We start from the raw sequence: 23,175 nt of genomic DNA on the forward strand, positions 1-23,175 counted from the left end.
CCCCAACAGCTGTCTTCAGCTTCCAAATTGATGCACTGAAATCACAGTAAAATGTGGACCATTACAAATAGTGGAAGAGTGAACCCATTTCAAAGGGTACATCAAATTAAATTGTATTTCTGTAGTTTGTAATTAAAATGCAGTAATATGTGTAGGAGTCCATGCCTACAATTTTGTGACTTCTCATAAATATTTTCTACATGAAGTAGTAGTTGGTGTACTCTTAGCGAAAAATTTCTTAAACCTCAGAAAACATTCTTTATGTATAGCTGTTTAAGTGTGATTGAATATGCCAGTGTCTGCTCTGTGTTTATTTAAGGACATCTTTATGTCTCATAGGCATGCCCCTACGTTTGTCCTTTTAAAGGTAAAATTGTATTTAAACATTTTTGAAACTGCCTAAGAACAGACGGCACCATTTAGGCAGATTTCATTCAAATTTAAGTGCACATTTTAAACAAATGTGCTCTTGGCACTAGAGACAGTGCCTTTGGAAAAATTCTAGTGATGATTAATCATCTGCATGCAGAGAGCTTTCACATTTCATATCATTCTGAGTATATAGCCCCGTATTAGGCAGTACAGAGACAAGAAGGAAAAGAAGGCCTGGACCTTGCCCTCAAGGCATTTATAATCTAGTTCAGGAGCTAATGACAAGATGTGTGAAATGAGAGTGAACAATGAGAAAAAGGTAAATGTGCAGGAAAGAAAGTGATCTGTTTTCAGCACTGAGCATCCTGATCTTCCAGGAAAAACCTACGAATGTTAACCATTCCCTCACTATGGAAGCTCTCCACGCTCCTTCTACTCCTAGGTTTCTAGAGTCAAACACTCTCTCCAGGGCTTCCCTGGTGGCGCAGTGGTTGAGAATCTGCCTGCCAATGCAGGGACACGGGTTCGAGCCCTGGTCTGGGAAGATCCCACATGCCGCGGAGCAGCTGGGCCCGTGAGCCACAGCTACTGAGCCTGCACGTCTGGAGCTTGTGCTCCGCCACCAGAGAGGCCACGATAGTGAGAGGCCCGCGCACCGCGATGAAGAGTGGCCCCCCCTTGCCGCAACTAGAGAAAGCCCTCACACAGAAACAAGACCCAAACACCGCCAAACATAAAGAAAGAAAGAAAGAACTGAGTAAAACATTAAAAATAACAACAACAACAAAAAAACCACTCGCTCTAACTGCTTGCTCTGTCTCCTTTTCCTTTATTGGACCCTTTTCTCTCCAGTCCCTAAAATAGGCATGTCCCAAGCTATGGTCATCATATTTCTTCCTCTTGGGGAACTCTTCCATAGCTCTGATTCTCATTGGATTGGTACTGCAGTGTAGTTAAAAATCACACAACCAAAATTTTAGAATTGGGTGTCGGATGACCTGGTTTCTTCAAGCCCTGGTTCTATCAGTTACTAGTGTTGAAATCTTAAGCAAATTTACGTAAAGTAATTTTGGTTTTTCATGCCTTTGAAATGCCATAATAAGACTTGCTTTGCTGCAAAGAGTTGTACTAATTACCGATTGAAATGTTGAAGTGGTCCATGAACTGTAAAAGGTCATAAGAATGTCTCACTGTTGATGTTCACTCTGTTCAGATGCCTCCCATGTCCTTACTTCCAACCACAATTTCTCTGTACCCCAGAGTAGAATGTCCAAGAGCTGGACTAATAACTGTCACTAAAATGCCCTGCCAGCATCTTGAACTTAATGTTACCCCAAACAACCTCATCATTTTCCCTCATTCTGTGTCCCACAGATGGATATCCAATCCGTCCTATTGCATGTACCTCTGTCAGCTTTGCTCCATCTCCAAATATCTTTTACCTCTCACCTGGGCTACTACATTCTTTCCTTACTAGTCTTCCCATATTTATTCTTGGCTCCTCCAACTGTTCTCCACCTTGCAGACAGAGTAATACTTCAAAAACACATATTTGATTACATCAATCCCACCTAAATCCCTGAATTAAACTAGCATGCTCCCTAAGACTAATATCTCCGGTTCCTACAACTGTATCTGATACAACTGTTTATCAAGCTATTTTTAAAGTATGGCAATCTGACACTCTGAACTGAATTTATGCTTTCAAATGTAGCCTAACCACAGCAGAGGAAACTGGAATCTGAGCAATCCAAATCTAGTGTTGCCAATAAATAGCACACGAAGTGATAAACCATATTTGCTCCAGCCTTTTACCCATGCTATGGAATTTCTTTGGGAAACACACACACTTGTTTATTTGATGACTGCATTTGATTAGTTTTTATCCCAACATTACTATCTGTTGAGATAATTCTGAATTTTGACTGTTTTGCAATTTTGTGCTGTCAACGAATGAAACTATCCTGTATCTCCTCGCCCAAACAATTTTGTAAGACATGGAGTAGGGCAGAACAATAGTATCCCATGAAGACACCCGTACTTTCTTCTCCACTAGGTAATAATTATGGGTATTTTCTAATTGGCTTCAATCCAAGTACTTTCATATACTTTCAATTTTTCTTTATATCTCCCAAGGATATTTTGAGAGACTTTATTAAATAACTTGAATTCACTTGACCTATGAATTTTTATAACCCTATCAGAAAAGTGAATGAGATTAGTTTAAAGTGAATCATTTAACAATCATTTTTCAGATTCTTTTTTAGGATTTGGTATCAAAAATATTAACCTGTCATTTTCCAAATGTTTTCTTTTTTTGCAGAGTTGAGAATAAATGACTTTCTTTTATGGAGTAAAAGTCTAAAACCCAGGCTCACTGGGTCCCTTACAGCTTCATCAGATTGGTAATCTGTGGTCAAGGAAAGTTAGTTTTCCTCTTTCTCATCTCCAGCCCAGCAAAAGCTGACTTCTCACTGAAGGCCTATCTGAAAGGTTACCTCCTCTACAAAGGCTCTCCACTTCCCGCCTCCTCCCACCTAGACTCCTTGGGGGCACGGACGGTGTCTCACGCATCATTGTAACCCTAGCATAACATTACACAGTAGTGTTCAAAAATGTCTGTTAAATCATTGACTCTTGCTCATTTCTAGTTTTCTGGAATCTCTATGGCATGCTTCATAATTTCTAAAACTTGCCAAATAATTCAGAGACTATAACTGCAAACTCTTTAAATCCATGCAATATAAGTTGAGTCTAAAAATTAGAATTATTTGTACAGCAAGATTGACTCCAATCTCTACACTTATCTTGGGCTTCAATTACCCTTTGTGCCTGACTCCAGGGCTCTTATTATCCACTGCACTGTACATCTTCAACTGCCTTTTCTCTTGCCTGGAATGTCCTCTTGATGGTCAAGTATTGGCCAGTATGTCTTATGGGAAAAGTATGCCCTTCTCCTCCTCCCAAAATAAGCCTACTCAAAATTCATTTATCTTCATGAATTCCCTTGGACTATTCCCAATTGGCATTAACTACTGTGTTCAGAAAGGCCATTTAAACATTTGTGCATAGAGTAGAAGATAATTAATATCCAAACTCTGGAAAAATCCATTGTTCCAAATGGATTTTTAAATGTCTATCATTTAAAAAATTGTGACATTGTAATGGACAGTTTACAGCAGAGGGTAGTGAGGGATGACGGTGGAATCTACCAGGCTACAACAGAGTGTTTGGTGGTCAGCCCATTTCTTGCAGTGTAAAGAGTGGTGCAGATTATAAAAGGTGCTTCAAAAATGACCTTGTCAGTCAATGGTGGCTTCAAACTGTCTATCTAAAAGGGGCTTGGAGTAGCAATGTACTTGTGGAGTGGTACTTGAAGCTGCTTTTGCAGCTTTCCATAACATAGCATTAAATCGAGGAAACACCACATGTCCGTATTGAAGGCTAAAGCTCCTTCTCTACCAGCCCTTCAAGCCACTTAGTGGCACTGGCTGGGCTACCACCCTAAGAAGCTCTTTCACTGAACAAGAATAATTTTCTGCAGAGCAGGAGACACTCCTAGGTTGAAAAAGAAATTTGAAAAGAAATGGTATAGCAACAAGAATTGGGTAACAGTGATAAGCATTTACAAAAGCCTGTTTATTCATCTTTCCTGTTGGAATCTGCAGATGTACAACTACTAATCCTGATGCTCTATGATTTTGTTACGCATATTCCTATTGGTAGATCAACAAAAATTTTCACTTTTTTCATTATTTCTTCATGATTTGTGGGTGTGTGGCCATTTTCAAGATTGAAAATTTTAATTTAAGGGCAAAAATTGATATGTGAATTATGATTTTTGTGTTTATTTAATATACTATTATTTTTCTTGCAACAATTTTCTACTTTTAGTTAATCTCATGTTTTCAATGACTTCAAGAATTATTACAGGGCTTCTTCCCTGGTGGCGCAGTGGTTGAGAGTCCGCCTGCCGATGCAGGGGACACGGGTTCGTGCCCCGGTCCGGGAAGATCCCACATGCCGTGGAGCGGCTAGGCCCGTGAGCCATGGCCGGTAAGCCTGCGTGTCCAGAGCCTGTGCTCCACAACGGGAGAGGCCAAAACAGTGAGAGGCCCACGTATCGCAAAAAAAACAAAACAAAAAAAAACAAAAAATGATTACAAATAGTTAATAAATACAGTCTTCAATGAGTCAAGTAATTTCTTCATATTATATATTAAGATTTCCTAGGATCCTTTGAATACTTTCTTTTTCTTGTCATATCTTATAGCTTATATTCCACTCTTATGTACCAAAATCTTTCTTTCTTCAATCAGGTCTCTATTTTGCAGTGAAATAGCTCAACAAGAATTTCCCCTAATTTAGAATAGGTCAGGTGAAGAAAATTCTCTCTTAGGTTGAACAGGAGTATATAATACACATGCTTGAGACTTTTTAAAGCAAACCATCTAAGAACAGCAGCAGACACAGAATCCAGAATTCAGCTTTCACTCCAATTCTCCTTGTTTGATAACACTTTCTAACCAGATATCCTAATTGATCTGTTCCTTTGATCATTTGCTCTAACTGAATTGAAGACTGAAAATACTAGCCTCCATGTTTTTCCCAGACTGATATCTGAGCCTTTTAGGTTAAAATTCACCCTTAACTGAGGATTATCTAACCCTCCCCCAACTGGTTAAATGATTTCTTATCTAATTCCTCCCATGGCAAATGGGTTGGTTAGGAGGCCCACCACACACTTGTTGTACTCTAACTCAGCCTGGAAAAGTGAGGCCTGACCAAACTTAGTGGTTTAGCATGTGACCCTATAAACACCTGTCTTGATCTTTTCTGAAGTTGTTTCAGAACATACTGCTTAGCAGCAAAATATCCCCAATTTGATAGCCCTCTATTGGAATTAATGACCCTAAACTGCTCATTTTCCTTTCTGATTTTTCTTTTTATAAGATACCTGGCTTTTAGAAAAGTAATCAAACTCATTTTCCCTAGTTGCAAGATTTCTAGGTCCAGGGTATTATCAAAGCAACTGTGTAAAAGAGAAAAACAGACCAGGCACACCAATTTTTTTTTTTAATTTAAAAGTAAGCTTTGGAGCAATCTGAAACATATGATAAGAATGTTTTAGCAATTGTGATTCACCTTTCTGATAAGAATAGCCTGTTTTGTTTTATTATATATCCCTTCTAACAAGTCTGGAATCAATTTGATGGATTTTTGATTTTCATGTCTTCAAAGATCTGTTAGCTGACTTCAAAATTTTAGGAAAATTGAATGCCAGAATTAGTGATGGCTCTTCTTCTGTTGGATGTCAATATTTAGAAGATTGCTTCCCTATGGGCCATTTCTCCAAAATTTGGCAAATCAAATACATTTATATAAAAATATAAGTATGCTAAAGTCAGCGCACATGGCAAATTGAGGAAGAATTTTACCTACATGTTTAATTAGAGCTATGTTCAATTATCATCCTTGTTTAATATCCGTGAACTGGGTATCATCATATCAACACCAGGACAAAGGTTTGTTCTCTAACAATGGAAAATATATCATCCCAAATGCTCCCCCACCTTTTATTTACTTGACTGCAAGAGGAATCATAGCTAAATTTGGTCCTCAATGGCATTCTTGTTGTCTAGCATATACATTTTTCATCTTTTAAATTAAGGTTAACATTTTTTCTCTCTTCTCTTCCTCTTAAAATTCAGTCGGGCTTAACAATTTCCAAGTCTGACCATACACATAACTGGAAAAAATGATATTATGGGGCTAAAAAGTCTAATGATCTTCTCAAGAATTTATAGCAGTTCATTTAAACTGTCTTTAGGGAAAACCTTTTTCTATACATACTGTATACCTCGAGATTATAAGTAAACTGAAAATACCTGTTACTATCCTGCGTATAGACAACTAGAAACAGGTAGTGATAACACACAAAGCAGAACTCAGATATACATTTGAGTAATTTTATTCTTATGAAAGAAGTTTATCCTGTCAAATTGATTGTGGTAGCTCTCAATGCAATGTTCGAGTTCAGACATCGAGGTCTGTATCGGACACAGATTTGAGGACAATGTCACTCACAGTACAGATGCTGAAGGAAGAACTCTAGAAGCATAGATGTCTGGTGATTACATACATTATTTCACTCCATTTTATAGTCCAATGATATTTTTTCCACATTTTGAAGATTCCACAGTTCTCTCTATGGCTATGAAGATCTCTTGCTGTTAGAATTGGCAAGAATCCAAGTGGCCAGCCCAAAACGTGATCAAATTAACTTGTTGAAGGTTTTGGGCAGTTGATAAGACCCCTGTCTCCTCCCTCCTAGTTTGAAACCAATACAAGGACTAATGCAAAAGTCAGCCTGCCAAAAAAATGAAAGTATCTATCGACAAGAAATGCTAGAAGAATAGCTTCTTCTTAACATTGACTTCTTATAGCCCAAACTGACTTCCTGCCATTTCCCGCATGTGTATTCCTGATTGAAGATTAGCCAAAAGCAATCTATCTGAATTATTTTTTTTTTTTTTTTGCTGTACGTGGGCCTCTCACTGTTGTGGCCTCTCCCGTTGCGGAGCACAGGCTCCGGACTTGCAGGCTCAGCAGCCATGTCTCACGGGTGCAGCCACTCCGCGACATGTGGGATCTTCCCGTACTGGGGCTCGAACCCGTGTCCCCTGCATCAGCAGGCGAACTCTCAACCAACTGCGCCACCAGGGAAGCCCTATCTGAATTATTAACCCTATTTCTTATAGAAATGGTTTTACTCAGGGGCTAATCTATGCCTCTTTGCCCTCTGATCAATTCCTTCCCTTTCCCCTACTTTGCTCTACATCACAGAGATGCAGAGTCCTAAAGGCAGCATTTCCCCAAGACCCCTTTTAGCTGGCATCCAGCTGGAAAGTCGGGGAAGGGGAGAGATACTCTGGCTTTTCCCTTCCTCATGCCTTCCACTCTCCTGCCAATGCCTCCTACCCGCTGAGACCTGCCTATAGATTGTCATAGCTTCCTGTTGTTGGTCATCTCTACGAGTTGTATTACCATCCCCTGTTTGGCTTCTCAGATTCTTCCGTCATCCACGAAACAAAACTATCTGCACTGATTTCTCCTGTTTTAAATACAGAGTAGTTTGTTTTCCTTGTTAGATCCTGACTGATACACTCAATTAAATACACAGCAATTTAACATAAAGCTCTCAGATGTTATACAAGACTGACAGAAGTATAAAGTCTTTGTATTTCTTTCAAAGTTACAGGCAAGACACTGCCCATTTTGCCACACAAGACCCTTTAAACAAGTATGGATACAATCTGCCTGCAATTCAATACCCGTAAATTTGCTCTCTGAACAATGAAAACTATATAACCAAAAATGTCAAAATGATGCCCTTGTTTTTACTTGTCTGCCTGAAGAATCATAGCTAAATTTTGTCCTTAATGGCAATAATTAACTCACCCCAGTTGTCTATCATATCCATCTATCTTCTTTTAAATCAAGTTTGCCTTCAAATTTTTTTTTTCCTCTTTGACATTTTTTTGGGTCCAGGTTTATATGTGTTTTCATATTGTAAGTTGCTTCAAACCCATTTGGAAAATAGATGATATATATAATACTAACATAAACATTGTTTTCTTACTAAAAAAGCCATGCTATATTTGAATTTTATGAAGAATAATGAGTTAGTATTTTGTAAAAATGATGCACATTTATCAAGATAGATCAAGTTATATTATGGTAGCAAATGAACAAACAGCACCATAATCTCAGAGGCTTAAAAATCACAAAGGTTTCTTTCTTGCTCACGTTATTTCTCCAGTGTTGTTAAATGGTGGCTCTGCTCCACATACTTGACACCAGCAAAGCTGATGGGGGTGCTGCCATCTTCTAAGACCACCTCCACAACATAAAGCTTCAGGGTTTGCCACAAAAGGGAAGGAGATTAAGGAGAACTTTATACTAGTTCTCAAAGGCTTCGAAACAAAAGTAACATGCTACTTTCACTCAGATTGCACTGGATACAGCAAGTAAACTCCCTTAACTTCAAGGCAGCATGTGCTAGAAGGAATAAACAGAAGTTTTGGTAAGCGCTGGTAATCCCTACCACACTTTTTATTTTAAAAATCCAAACAACACAAAAAGGAGCAAAGATGAAAGTGAAAATCTCCCCAAAATAACAATGTTAATGTTTGATAAAAATTGTATTTAGATACCTTTAATATACAAGAACATATAGAAGTACTTTACCAAAACAAAAGCATACTACACATAGTCTATATATTCTAATATATATTCTATATATTCTAAGAATATACTATTCTTAATTGAAAATGACTAAATTAAATTTTATTTGAATTTAATAGAAAAATAAATAAAACTGAAGGGATTGGTGAGCTTCAGATAAATGTTTTTTCATGGTAAGAGATGTATATCTTTTCTCTAAAAGTATCTCTTTAGAATTAAGGAAAACTCATGGAATTAAAGGACTTGGGTCATCATGATTTTAACTACATGGTTGACATTTAGACAGTATCTACTCCTTTCTTGCTTTGAAATATAAGGAAATTAGCTCACTTATAACACCACCCCTCCTCTACTTTCTAACTCCAAATTTGTGTTATATCTATTATTATTTATATTTTCAAGGTTTATAATATTTACTTACACAGTTGTTTAGTTTTATGTCTACATTTAAATAAATTCAATGTTTCTCACCAGTCCTTTTGTAATGCTTCTGGGTTCTCACATTCGTTAATTTGATTTATCTCTTAGTTGGTTAGCCTTGATTGTCAAGCAATTTTTAAAAACGATCCCTCGGTTCATTTTCTTCCAGGATTCACACATGCTTAAAAATACTTGTCTGATGTTTTTGTTTTTAAAGGAAAACTTGAAAATTTGGCTGGGTATAAAATTATTGGGACACAATATCCTTGCTTCAGAACTTGTTCCACTGTCTTCTGGCACTGAATATTGCTAAGGAAAAGTCCAAGAGCAAACTTTTTTTAATCTTCACTCAGAGTTGGCTTGCATTTTTCAGACTGGATGTCCATAAGCTTCTTTATTTAGCTTTGGAAATTAGTAACTTCAATAGATTTTATCTTGGAGTTGAGCTTTTTCCATTTTTTCTTAGACACAGCATGGCCTTTTCATCTGCAGATTCAAGTAATGCCAGATTTCAGGAAACTTCTCTCTCTCTCTCTCTCTCTCTCTCTCTCTCTCTCTCACTCTCTATCCATGTTTTTTCTGTTCCCCTCACTCTTCTTCAGGATTTCTAATTACTCAAGATTGGTCTCACCTTTGGCTCTCTTTCTAGGTGTCATTTTCTCACATTATTTTAAATATCCTTAGTTATTTTTCAGCCACATTTCCTCCTCTTCTTCTTCCTTGTCTTCCTTCTCCTCCTCCTTTTCTCCTTCCTTCGCTTTCGTTTCTTAATGGCACTTTCATCACTATAATGGCTTTCTTCTTCTCTTTCATTTCTGAGTTCTTCAAGCTTGCTTTTATTTTCTTGTCTTGTAATCTTTTCTTTGAAACTTTCTATATTTTTAAGCTATTTTTAAAAACAAATATTGCTTTTAGGTAACATATTTAAGATTCTGAAGTATACTGCCTTGCTTCCTAATGTAAGGAGTCTTCAAATGTATGTTGCTTTTCCCTCCACACTCCATATACATGGAAAGATCTTTAGTATTTTCCTTTTGATAATTTTATCTTTGAGCATGTGCATCTTTTTCCTAGAGAGTAGTCTGGGAGATGGGTAAGGGAATATTCAAATTCAGTTTGTGTCCTGAGTACCTTTACTCTGCACATATTTCATTCCTAGCTTTAAGAGCACATACTTTCCTCAAATTTTTGCACTAAAAGGTCTGGGATGGCAAAACCCCTTAAGTCACAAACTCCCTGAATCCCACTCACCAAAGGCCATCTTTCTTGGCCATAAGCCTAGACCACTGACCATAAAAATGGCCTGTCTTTAAGGTTTCTTCTTTAGACTCACCTTCTATAGTGTAGAATGAATATCTAAATAATATTGCCCTATCGTACTTGTCTGTTTTCTTAGATCTCACCACCCTAACCAGAAGATCATTGGATTTGCATTTAAGAATTGTGACACTTTCTTTAAGGAGAAACTGTATCCTGCCTGAGGTTGGAGGATATATGTGTTGGCTCTCAGCAACCTCCCTCACCGTAATTCAAATTTCACAGTATTTGGCAGATTTCCTCACAGTTTGAGGTTATGGCTATTTCCTTATTTCACTGAAGATGGCTTTTTCCCTTCTATTTTTCACTTTTTGTTGTTGTTGGTGGTGAATTTCAGTAACAGGGAGTAGAGTAAAAATTACTTTCTTCTGCTATTTAATCAGAAATCAGAATTTTAAAGGTCAGAAGAAACTCAGGAGCTAAATTTTTACAGCCAAGAAGATTGTGTTTCTCTAATTATGTATATGGAGTGAGTACGTTTTAATATTCTATTAATGGCTGCACCATACCACTTCATTTATTTTAATAAACGTTTTAGACTTGAAACTTATGGTTCATGCAATACCACTAATCAGGTTAGATGAGAGCAGAATGCAAACTATATTATAAGACAGAATCACTAGTTAAGAAAGACTGTGTATTTCTCATATATAAAATATAAAAAAGAGGGAGAAAAATGCTTGGGATATATTAAGTGCTCAACATTTAAGTTCCCTTCTTTCTATACCTACTAATATATATACAGTAGATAAGAAAATTTAGAATTGTCAACACATCTTTTGCTAAGGCTTCTAGCTGCCTATTGGGACCTAATGATAAAAGATGTTATTCTCATTATAATAAGAGCAGTGTGAAATGGATTTTCCCTGTTAAATATTTTGCTCTTCTCAGGCTCACAAATCTTGGTGTATACTTGCTAATTATATATAACTAATATATCTTTCCAACAAAAATCTGTGAGGATGTGTTATTTAGTGTCTCTCTAATGGTGTGATGGAATATGATTCTGGAACACTAATTGCAACCCAAATCCTCTTGTTTCCCACACACACTACACAAGGAGATCGAGGCTTAGAGAGCTGTTAACAAACACAATCACACAGTCAAGCTGCTCTTTCCTTCCCGTGCTGTCCTCGTGTTATTAGACAACGTGTCCAGCGACAGCTGTTTCAGTAACTGTACAAACCTACTCACTCCACTCACAGCCTGTCTCCCAATTGTCTTTGCACTTCTACAAGGTCACACAACTCACTCCAAAAGTTTGACAGAGTGCAAAGTCTGAGAGCTTACAAAACGCATCAGCACAACTCAGATACATTTAGTATGTTTTTTATTTCAAGCAAAGAATTAGGCAGAAAGACCTCTAATAGTTCCTGGGAAAATAATTTACAAATCCTGTAAATGTTGTTGGGAGGATGGTTATTTAGAAAGTGATGTCTTCCAAAAGGTCTGAAGCACCACAAATTAAATTTTAAAATGCCAAAGTCATCTGTGATGCATTCTGTACTCACCAAGAGGCACAGTGTACCATAAAATCACCCCCAATTCTGGGTTTGAGATTGCAGGTCTTTTCTCCTGAAATCACCAGGTCTTCTGCTCCACATTAATTCGACAAAAAAATATTTTTAATTAATGACTGACCAACTATGTAGTTGCCAGATGCTGAGAGAATAGAGTTGAACAGGACTACAGTCTTGTCTTTCAATAGTTGCTAGCTGAGAATTGTAGGGTCTTTCCAGATGTTATACTATATATAGCATATTAGCGCTCCTGAATTCATCAAGGTCAAGAGCAACATCAGATACCAATCATACAAGAAATTACATCCAAGGTTATTTGGACACTGTATTAGTTTTCTAGTACAACAAACTAGGTGGCTTAAACAATAGAAATTTATTATCTTACAGTTCTGAAGGCTAGAAGTCTCACATGGAGGTGTTGGCAGGGTTGGTTATTCCTTCTGAGGGTTATAAGGGAAGGATCTGTTCCAGGCCTCTCTCCTTGGCTTGTAGATGACTGTTTTCATGTTCACATGGCACACTCTCTCTCTATGAGTCTGTCTTCAAATTTTCCCATTTTATAAGGTTACCAGTCATATTGGATTAGGGCCCAACCTAATGACCACATTTTAACTTGATCACCTCGGTAAAGACCCCATCTCTCAATAAGATCACTCTGAGGTACTAGAGGTTAGGGCTTCAACACAGGAATTTGACAGGGTGAGACAATTTAACCTACAACAGACACTACTGTGAAGTTTTGGTAGAAAGGACCCTGAACACTATTCTCTTCTCCAAATTGGCTTGTAAAAGAAGGCCATATTAGTCTAATTACTCACTGTGAGCAACATTATGACTCCCTAAAATGAATAGTTAAATGGCACTTTTATCAGTGGAGATTGCTCCTAGAGGGAGCACCTGATTTTGTTAATTCAGTACAGCTTCTGTCAAGATCCAGGTGAAATCCCCATGCTCCAGAAACCTCCGATAAAATCCACTCCAACCTGATGATGACCATCCCCTTCCATGTCCCAGGCCAAAATAGGAACAACGGGGTAGATGCAACTGGGCATCAGATTTCAATTCAAAATAAAACACTTTCTAATAAGTAGAATTATTCATCAGTGAGCTATTGCACTTCTAAGCATGGCATCCAAAGGAGAAACCGTAAAATAAAAAGATTGACTATGTTAAAAAAAAAGAAATGAAAACTAAAAGAAAATTTATAAAATGGTGGAAAATGTTTGCTAAATATATGACAAAGACAAAAGTTATCTTTATTCATTCACTCAACAATTATTTACTGAGCTCCTACTATGTATCAGTCTTTGTTTCTAGGTGCGGCAGATGTGAACAAGACCAAGTGCCAGCCCTCATGGAGTCAACAAATCAACCAGACCTACCCTGACACTCCAAGAGAAGAACAAGTAGAGCACATAAACAAAGACAGAAATGCAAATGGCAAATAAAGATATAAAATAATTTGGTAATCAAAAATGCAAGTTAAAACAAATTTTTTTTTGCCTACCAAATTGGAAGAACTTTCAAATCCTGTGATGTTGGTGAGGGTACAGAATATGGACCTGATCACATACTTCTCTGGGAGTGGGTTTCAACCAGCTTCTTAATGGTAAAACCCAAACTGCCCCCAAATTTAGACTGAGCACATTTAAAATGCTAAAATGCATATTCCTGGGCTCCACGGCAGATTCTGAATCTATCCATCAGATATGGGATCCAGGAAACTGTGTCTTTTGACTACCATGGGGTATCCTAATACAAGTTATCCTTGGGCCATACCTGGGGACAGAGTGCTCTAGACCGTGGTCAGGGCTGAACAAACAGTTCCAGCAATGGGACTGTGCAGGGCCTAACAATCAAATGCAGAATATCTTGTTCAATTAGATGTAACTAATTGAGAGCAACATTTCAATGATAAGACAAAAAGGTACCAAGTTATACTTGCTACTGGTGGGCTTGGACACTGGGTCACACACAGTTCAGCTATCACAATATTTATTCTCTCTGGTACAGCAAATCAACTTTTGAAAAAATTTACCCTAAGGACATAATCACGTTTTATTCAAAACATTGGTAGGATTACAGAAATTATTTAAGAGTGAGTTCTAAAAATAAGAAGAGGCTAAAGCTATTTTTAATAACTTTTCCTTAAAATGCTAGCTATAAGTAGAGAACTTAAAAGGGAAGAGCTCTCCACTTTAGGTCCCCATATTTGGACTTTGTTTTGCAAATGTTTTCTGGTTACCATGCCAACTTCTGGATTTCTCTATGTAAATGGGAAATTGGGAACCTCGCCTTTTAAAAAAAATGATTAGTGTTCTTTTTATCCTGGTAAGCTCATTCTGTGCTGACAAATTATATTCTGACAGCTTGGTTGTAATCTAAAACATGCCTCTCTGGAGACTGAATAATAAAGTATTTCCAGGGATTGACAGTTACTCTTCATTTATATTTTTATGTATTTGCTTTCAATGAATTCAAGAGATAAACTGAAGTGCTACATACTTGCTATATTTTTTAAATAATTCAGAAATGTATCCTCACTTGAAAAATCTGACATGTCAATTTGATTATTGAACTTGTGAACTGTGGTGTAAGGAAAGAACATAAGCTTCTGAAAGGGTCGGACTTGGAGCTGAACACTGGCTCTGCCACCTACTAGTTGTGTGACCTTGGGCAAGTAGTCTAACTCTTTGAGCCTTAGTTTCCATCTATAAAATAAGAATCAGAAACAATATATACATATATAAAGCATCTACAACAATGCCAACTCTATTGAGCAGGTTCTTGATATAACATGGTAGCTATTACCAAAGACAAAAATAAAAGCCAAGCACAGAAACATCCAAAACCTATTAGATTTGGTTTAAAAGAAATCAGGCTTCACACAGGAAAAAAGTGAATACATTTTTAAAGTAATGCATAACCAACATTGTTAGAATTGGACTTCTTCATGTTTCAGCTATTTATACTATTGTTAAACACTCAACAGTAAATAATAAGAAAAGACTTTTGGAACTTTGTAAGGTGATAGGACATGATAGATAAGCTTGTACAAAGGAAGCTTAAGGTCCTCAAGACTTTACAATAGTCTGAAAAGATGCAGTTGGCTAAAGTTAAGGTGTAACTTTAAAATAGCAAATGGCCAAGGTTTTTAGCTAATAGAGGTCATAGTGAACCAGGGCCAGGAGCCCTCCCTGACCCATTAAAGATGAGGGGACGTAATTGTGAGGATGAGGCCTGGAGTCCTCTAGGGATGCGTCACCTCAGGAAGAAGGTCAGCAGTAAGGCAGGGACAAGCTTCCCCGTGTTTTCCAGCAGCATTAATGGATCTACCTTTTTCATATTCCATTGGTGGGCAGGACCCATCTCTAGTCTGTCCCGCTCCGTTTGCTGTTTATTAAACTGTGTATGGAGGAGGATTTTTAGTGGGGCATGTTAAATTTTTCATTATTACACTCCCTAATTCTTAATCTGCCTTTATTCCTTTCTCTTCAATTATTGTGAGAAGAGCATCACGGATGATCGCATGGACAAAATGTTGAAGCAATACACAAATGCAAAACATTGTAAACAAAAGAAGATATTCTGAAATTAAAAACTATGTACCACTCTCTTTAAATAAAAATAATAAGTTATGGGTCCTCAAATCCATATTATATGTGGCACCTAAGCTCAACTTATTTAAGTTAGTCTATTGAAGAGTACTGATGCAGACCTAGTAAAACAACAACAACAAAACTAAGGTCCCAACACAATAACAGATGTCAACACCATGCTTTCACTACCTGACTTTTCTTTCCATTTATCTATCTTGTATTTAAGGTGGTGCATTCCAGAGGGTGAAAATGGGGCAGAAAAGAAGTCACTTGAGGGAGACTTTCTCAGACTACTTCTCCTCCCAGCTTACTGTCCTCACCTATTGTTTGTCATCAGAGACAAGGCAGAACACAGAACCCGGGGAGTGTGGTTTAAAAAGGAAAGTGCCCGTGATCACAGTAAGCTGTTCACTTGGGGAACTGTTCCCACATCACCACCACCACTACCAAGACCACTTAATTCCTTTCACTGCAGTGTCGCTGGATGAGACCTTTGTGACCCTCCATCTCCAATCAGTAACTGGCTGAGGTTAGGGCCCAAGACTGAGTTGGCTCCCGAATCCTGGCTCCAGAATATGGTTCCCAGGTAAAATATAGGTGCTCAGTTAGGTTTGAATGTCAGATTAACAACAAATAGTTTTTAGTATAAGTATATCCCCAATATCGCGCTGAGACATACTTATACTACATACCATGGCAGTGTTCCTGGATCTGCCAACAATAGCTGCAAATGCATAGAGCACTTTCTATGTTCCATGCATTATTCTAAATTCTTTACAAATATTAATTCACTAAATACATGAAAATACATGGATAGGTAAACATATGCCAATACATGGATGACTGGAGGTTAGGAAGAATGAACTATGTATTTTAAGTTTCAAAACTTATGCAAAAATTCCTATAATTAAGACTTTTGATGAGTTGTCACTGACTAGCTGCAAATCAATTTGTAGAAAATTTAAAAATATAAAACTAAAAAAGACTAGATTTTTGTCCCTGCTCATTAACTAGCTGGAAGACCTTGGGAAAATCTCCTCAATTCTCTGGATCTAGGTTTCCTTCTCCTAACATGAAATTGGGATGAAATTATTTTTAAAGTCATTGCTGCCCCTAAAATTCTATTATATCTTATAATGTGCAAAAAACAGCTTGCAGAGAAATGCTTATTACCTCTGCAATCATTCTGTTGGTGTCTCCTAAGAAAAGCAGATTCAGAGCTTCTTCCTCTGTGGTTGCTTGATGAAGAGACAAGTTTTTCAGGTGGATATTCTGATCAGGGTCCTCCAACACTGTCACTTTCCTAGGGAAATGGGAAGCAACAACACAAGGCACTTTGAGAATGAAAAGAACTTCAAGTCTTTCTTACAGGTTTCTTTTTTAAAAGCTGTATGCACGATGTCTTGAATTTATAAAATCCAATAGTACACAAGACACCAGACAGTACTGGATTAGCATCAAACACTGACATTCCCTTGACAGTACTACCAAATAGCTTTGGGGCTGAAAAGTATATTACAAGCTCCTGATTTAAAGCCATCTGTCTTGGTAATCATCAGAACCCCAAAGCATCTTAAAATACATATCCTTATTGAATTAAAAATGCAAATAGCTAACCTTCTACCTATATCAGGAAACTTGGCTATACAGTATTTTTCTATGTCATAATTCAGTTTCTTACATAGGTAATGCACAAATTTTTCTCCTTCTAATTTTTCCCTTTTGTTCAATTTCATACCATTTTCAATTTACATGACATTTCAAACTGGTTAGCTCATCAATTTAAACATGATGAAAATTGAGGCATCTGTTATCCCTCTAGGAGTTGTTCCCTTGTCTAGTTTTCTTATCAAGGTGAATTAAAAATAATCAAGAAGTCTTGTAATAAAATTTTAGTTCGTAATTATTATTTTTATGTCCATCAGATGTGTTTCTTGACTTTTTTTCATTTACAACATCACTTTTCCTTCCACTGAATCCTTACAGTAAGAGCCTTAGGTCTGGAATTACATTCATCTATTACAACTGCCTCAGTGGGCATCCTGGTGCCAACACCACTTCCTCCCAGGTGAATTCTAACCCTGTTTTGAGAGTTGGCTTGTCAGTACTCTCCTTAGAGTCCTCTTAGGATTTTCTGCAAATGAACACAATTTGGCTAAACTCCTCACAGTCTTGCTTCAAATGCCTACAGATTCAAGCAATAAAGTTACTAAAGAGAGTTCCCTTGTGCCTCTTGAGTTTTGCTTTCTTGATTTTCTTAAAAATTGTTGAAGAAAGGAAATCTGTAATTCACAAGTGTTGCAAGTGTATCTCCAGATATCTGCACTTGCTTACAGCATTTGGAACTGATGATAATAGATAAAGGTTGGCATCGTTTAGCACTATTTCTCCCTTCAAAGTACAACTAGCAAGTGGACATGTGTCACTTGCCTATTGACAAAAATACATTTATAAAACCTTAAAAATGAAGATTTTGCAAAGACCATAATTTTTCAGTCTTCCATTTTGTAAGGAGGTTATCTGGACTTTCATATGTAATTTGTGGGCACTTAAAATACTAATTGTAGGAAGAAAATGTAGCTCTACCAGCACCTCTGTGACCAATATGTCACTAATAATCTAGCCTGTTGCCAAGTTTTGGACTCCTTTTTGTCTCCTTCAACAATACCACCTAAGAGGGAAAAAGATCTCTTCCCTAAATGAAAACAAGTATATTTTATTTATTTTTCAACAAGACTCATAAGTGAGCTTATTAAAAATGCTTGAGTTAAAAAATGCTTAGAAAACATTAAGGCATTTTTCACTGAAATAGATGAATTGTGCTCCATTTTTAGGAACCCCCTTTATTCCTTAAACTTTGCTTCCACCCTGATCCTTCTGATATGCTCAAGAAGGTTTGCCTAAATTCAATCCCTAAGGACACAGAAGTTAGAATTCTTCCTAAATCCACAGATTCTAGGTCTTAAAGGTAAAAAGAAGTTAAGTAATATTGGAAGGAAGATGAAAGCATGAAATAAGTGATGAGACAGTATATTAGAAGTGAGAAGAGAAGAGAGTTCTGTCTTTTTCAACAGGAGGAAGAAAACAAATTCTCCAACTCTGAGGCAAAGTCACCTGTGGTACATGTTGCAAGACCAAGTCTGATACAAAACCAACCTGTGCAAGTTCAGAAAAGGGAGAGGTGGGGGAGCAGGAAACAATTCAAAGACGAGGATGCTCACGCTCACTGGGCACCAGAAGTATGCCAGGGACCTGCACTGTCTTCTGTAATCCAGCTGTAATCCTGGCTGCACACAGGAAGAGCCTGCAGAACTTAAAGCAACACACTGGTACCAGGTGTCCTCCTAAGAGGTTCAGATTTGACTGTTCTGGGGCGTGGACTGGGTATCAGAATCTGTAAAGGCTCCAGGTGATTCTAGTGTGCAGCCAAGGTTAAGAGCCATTGACTTCATCTTTAACGACCACACAAGGTGGACACAGGGCAAGGAGGTTTCTGGTTTCTTTATCTTTACTCTCCACCCAGCTCCACCCCAAGCCCAAAGGGGAGAGTTACTCATTTTACTGGTTGGAGCTGAAGTCACTTTGGGCCATATCTACTAATAGGCAAGGTCCCTGTGAATTTTAAAAAGCTTGTCCTTCCATGGGAGGTTTCTTTTCTACTTCCCTGACCATGCAGCTGATGGGTAAACTAAGCCACCCATTAACCACAATAACTAAAGCTCAACTGGGGATTATGGATATTCCTAAACATCCATAGGGTTTATATCATTGCTAAATCAAAACAAAATCTAAATGATATATCATAAATAATCTCACCATTACTTCACTGAAATGAATGCAGAAAACAAGCAAGTATGGAACTCTAAAAGTGTTCATTTATTAGACAACCTAAATGGGTCACTGATTTAGGATTATATTTACAAAGAATAATTAGAAGCATAAGGTAGAAAGCGTGAAATGTCATCAGCAGCATTCGGCTAAGCTACTTTTCTCCTTCTAAATCATTCAGAGCCTTTGATTTGCAATGGACCTACCTCAGAACTATTACACTTCTATATTTACTTCCGGATGCTCGTCCAGCTTTGTCACTTTGATCACAATACAGTTTGCACATGCTTCCAGTTTTTCTGTATAGAACTCTCAGCCGTCTTTTGTAACCCTGTAACTCATCACCAGGCATTTCTCTGGCACTTTTCTGATACTGTTTTCCTCACTACTTTCTGATTTCTTGCCCGTGGAGGTTTTGAAAAGTAAATAAAAAGACAGGTTGGTGTCCAGTTTACTTTGGCTTCTTTCATGGTTCTCTCCCTGCTTTGGGCTCATCTGTTGGGCACACTTTAATAAAAAGACTCCACCTCTGGCATCTTTCTGGAATCTTCTTCAGTGCAACTGTCTCCAATCAGGGTCTCTCTTGCCAGTTCTTCTCCTCAGATTCTTTCCTGGTTTCTGCCCAATCCCTTGGGCATGAGGCTTTGGACCTTCCCTTATTGCCCTGCCTGCCCTCATTGAAAATCCGTTTTGCACTTAAGCCTCCCAACCAATTTGTCACTCCCACCCACTCTCATGCCTTTACTCAGAGAAGTACAGCCTGAGCTGGGTACTACCTCTTGACTAGGTCGACTAATCTAGGAGTGAGAATGCTTTAAACTCTGCTGCTGGTGGAAAGCTTTTCAAAGTTGGAGGAAATAAGAATCATTAGCAAAAGTTTCTCTTCGAGTTGCTTCCTTTCCTGGCCCTTCCCCACCCCCCTGCCACTCCCCATGCCCTCAGCTCTCTAACAAATCAATAGCTATTTCCTGAATCCTCAGTCTACCACTCGATTCTGACTATAATTTTCATAGCTTGAAAGAGGGCTTTACTGGAGTTTCTTAAATAAACATCTTAATTCCAAGATGGAAACCCTCCAAACTATTTATTTGATTCCTCTTTGAAAGGGCCTGTGAATAGTTTTCTCTACAAAATGTTTCTAAAATGTTTAGATTTCAAGCAAAAAGCCACTGATAGCCTTAACTTGGACCCCTAAGTGGAAAAGTTCTGCTAAGTATACTCAGCCTACTCAATGATGGAGAAGAAGCAAGCTTTGTGTTTTCTCTGTAAACAGAGACTCTTTTCCATTTGGCTGAGTAGTTGGAATTTTCAGGCTTTCTAACTGACTGGAAGACATATAAAGAGCAATGGCCAAGCTCTTGTTCCCAATGGAAGCCATCAATGAAAGAACCCTCCCCACCCTACATCCCATCTCCACAACATTCCAATACCACCAACTTGCTGAACAGGGACTTTCCAGGAGTTACTACAGTGAATCTGGTCTCTCATGTTCATGTTATAGACAAATATTGCTATGGTGATTTCTGTTATTTTTTTCTACTTGCGAGTGCCCCGTGTGATGGTGCAGGCCAGGCACTGAACAACGGCACCTTGTTCAAGATGGTGCAATTCACATGAGTCTGTAGATTTATTATGACTTATGTCTGTCAGGGGGCAGTAAAGTGTCTTCCAACAAAACCAGCATATTACAACAATTTTTCAACAGGTGGCAGGGTTGCCTTTTAATAATTGCATGAAGGTACCATAAAGATGAGAGGTAGCTCAGTCTAGTTACCTTGACTTAGAAAAATATCAGTAGCAGGCAGCCCTCATGAAAACGGAAGGGTGTCCATCAGGCTCTTCTAAATAACTGAATAATCTCACATATTGTAAACAGAGCTGCACCATTCATTTCAATAAAGAGAATATTACCTAATTCATCATTTTCCAACCTCCTTTTTTTCCCCACCCCAACACATTTTCAGAAACTCTCTACAGGGTAGATTTGGGGGAAGATGTAAATTTTTAGAAGTATGTAAGGGGAGCCCTTCTTCTTTAGATTGATTAAAAATCTAAAAGATTTCTTCTGTTATAAAATATAATAGTTGAAACATATCACTTAAGAAAGTTTTATGAACCTGCAATAAATTTTTGTGTTGGTCTTAACCTAGACAGAATGGGCTAACAGTAATGGATACTTTTTCTCAAGATCACTATTGAGGTATTTTGAAAACTCTTTCTAGTAACTTGAAAAAGATATCTTTTCTTTCTTGTTTTATCTAATATTATATCTTCTTACTGATAATGAAAAATATAGCCAATCACATGACACTTTAGATTGAGTTATTTCATTTAACCCACTAAAAACACCAGGTTCTCTACTAAATATTTAAAGAAGAGATTATACCACTTATCTACAATCTCATTCAGGAGAGAGAAGCAGAGGAAATACTTCCTAACTCATTCTGTGAGGACAGCATTACCCTTATACCAAAACCAAAGACATAATGAAAAGAAAACTCTAGACTATATCTCTCATGAACATAGATGCAAAAATCCTCAGTAAAGTATTAGCAGATCAAATCCAACAATGTAGAAAAATAATTATATACCATGACCAAGTGGGATTATCTCAGGTATACAAGGCTGGTTCAACATTCAAACATCAGTCAATATAATCCATCACATCAACAGACTGAAAAAGAAAAATCACATGATCATATTAATAGATGCTGAACAAGTATTTGACAAAAACCAATACCAATTCATGATAAAAACTCTCAGTAAATTAGGAATAGAGGGGATCTTTCTCAACTTGATAAAGACTATCTACAAAAAAACCTACAGCTAATGAGAGAAACTCAAAGTTTTCTTAGTAAGATCAGATACAAGGTAAAGATATCCCCTCTCACCGCTCCTTTTCAACATTATACTGGAAGTCCTTGTTAATGCAGTAATGCAAGAAAAGACATAAAAGGTATACAGATTGGGAAAAAAGACATAAAGATGTCTTTGTTCACAGATGACGTGACAATCTATGCAGAAAACCTGAAAGAACTGACAAAGAACTCCTGGAACTAATAGGTGATTAGAGTAACACTGCAGGATACAAAGTTAATATACAGAAGTCAATTGCTTTTTTATATACTAGCAATGAACAAGTGGAATTTGAAATTAAAAACACAAAACCATCTACCTTAGCACACCTAAAAATGAAATATTTAGATATAAGTCTAACAAAATATGCACAATATCTATATGAGAAAACTACAAAACTCTGACGAAAGAAATCAAAGAACTAAATAAATGGTGAGATATTCCATGTTCATGGAGAAGGAGACTCAATATTGTCCAGATGTCAGTTCTTCCCAACTTGATCTATAAATACAGTGCAATCCCAATCAAAATCCCAGCACATTATTTTGTGGATATTGACAAAATTATTCTAATGTTTATATGGAGAGGCAAAAGACCCAGAAGAGCAAAAACAAAATTGAAGGAGAAGAACAAAGTAGGAGGACCAACACTACCCAACTTCAAGACTTACTATAAAGCCACAGCAATCAAGACAGTGTGGTATTGATGAAAGCATAGATAAATTGATCAGTGGAATGGAACAGAGTCCAGAAATAGACTCACATAACTATAGTCAGCTGATCTTTCACAAAGAAACCAAAGCGATACAATGGAGCAAAGACAGCCTCTTCAACAAATGGTTCTAGAATAACTGGACATCCACATGCAAAAAAAAAATGAATCTAGACACAGACTTTGCACCACTCATAAAAATTAACTCAAAATGGATCACAGACCTAAATATAAAATGCAAAACTATAAAACTCCTAGAAGATAACATAGGAGAAAACCTAGATGGCCCTGGGTGCGGTGATGCC

General features: G+C 37.4%; 1 protein-coding gene across 1 annotated transcript in view; it reads right to left on the bottom strand.

Moving 5' to 3' along the window:
* KIF6 (kinesin family member 6) overlaps nucleotides 1-23,175 on the bottom strand; it is a gene marked incomplete at its 3' end in the record, with an annotated part of 371,372 nt that overhangs the window by 237,549 nt on the left and 110,648 nt on the right. The window contains exon 6 of the mRNA XM_082848404.1: nucleotides 16,649-16,778. Coding sequence (XP_082704530.1) covers nucleotides 16,649-16,778 — 130 coding nt within the window. The remainder of the gene's footprint in view (nucleotides 1-16,648; nucleotides 16,779-23,175) is intronic.

Source organism: Leucopleurus acutus (assembly GCF_964270905.1).
Source record: "Leucopleurus acutus genome assembly, chromosome: 10".
Taxonomy (NCBI): Eukaryota; Metazoa; Chordata; class Mammalia; order Artiodactyla; family Delphinidae; genus Leucopleurus; species Leucopleurus acutus.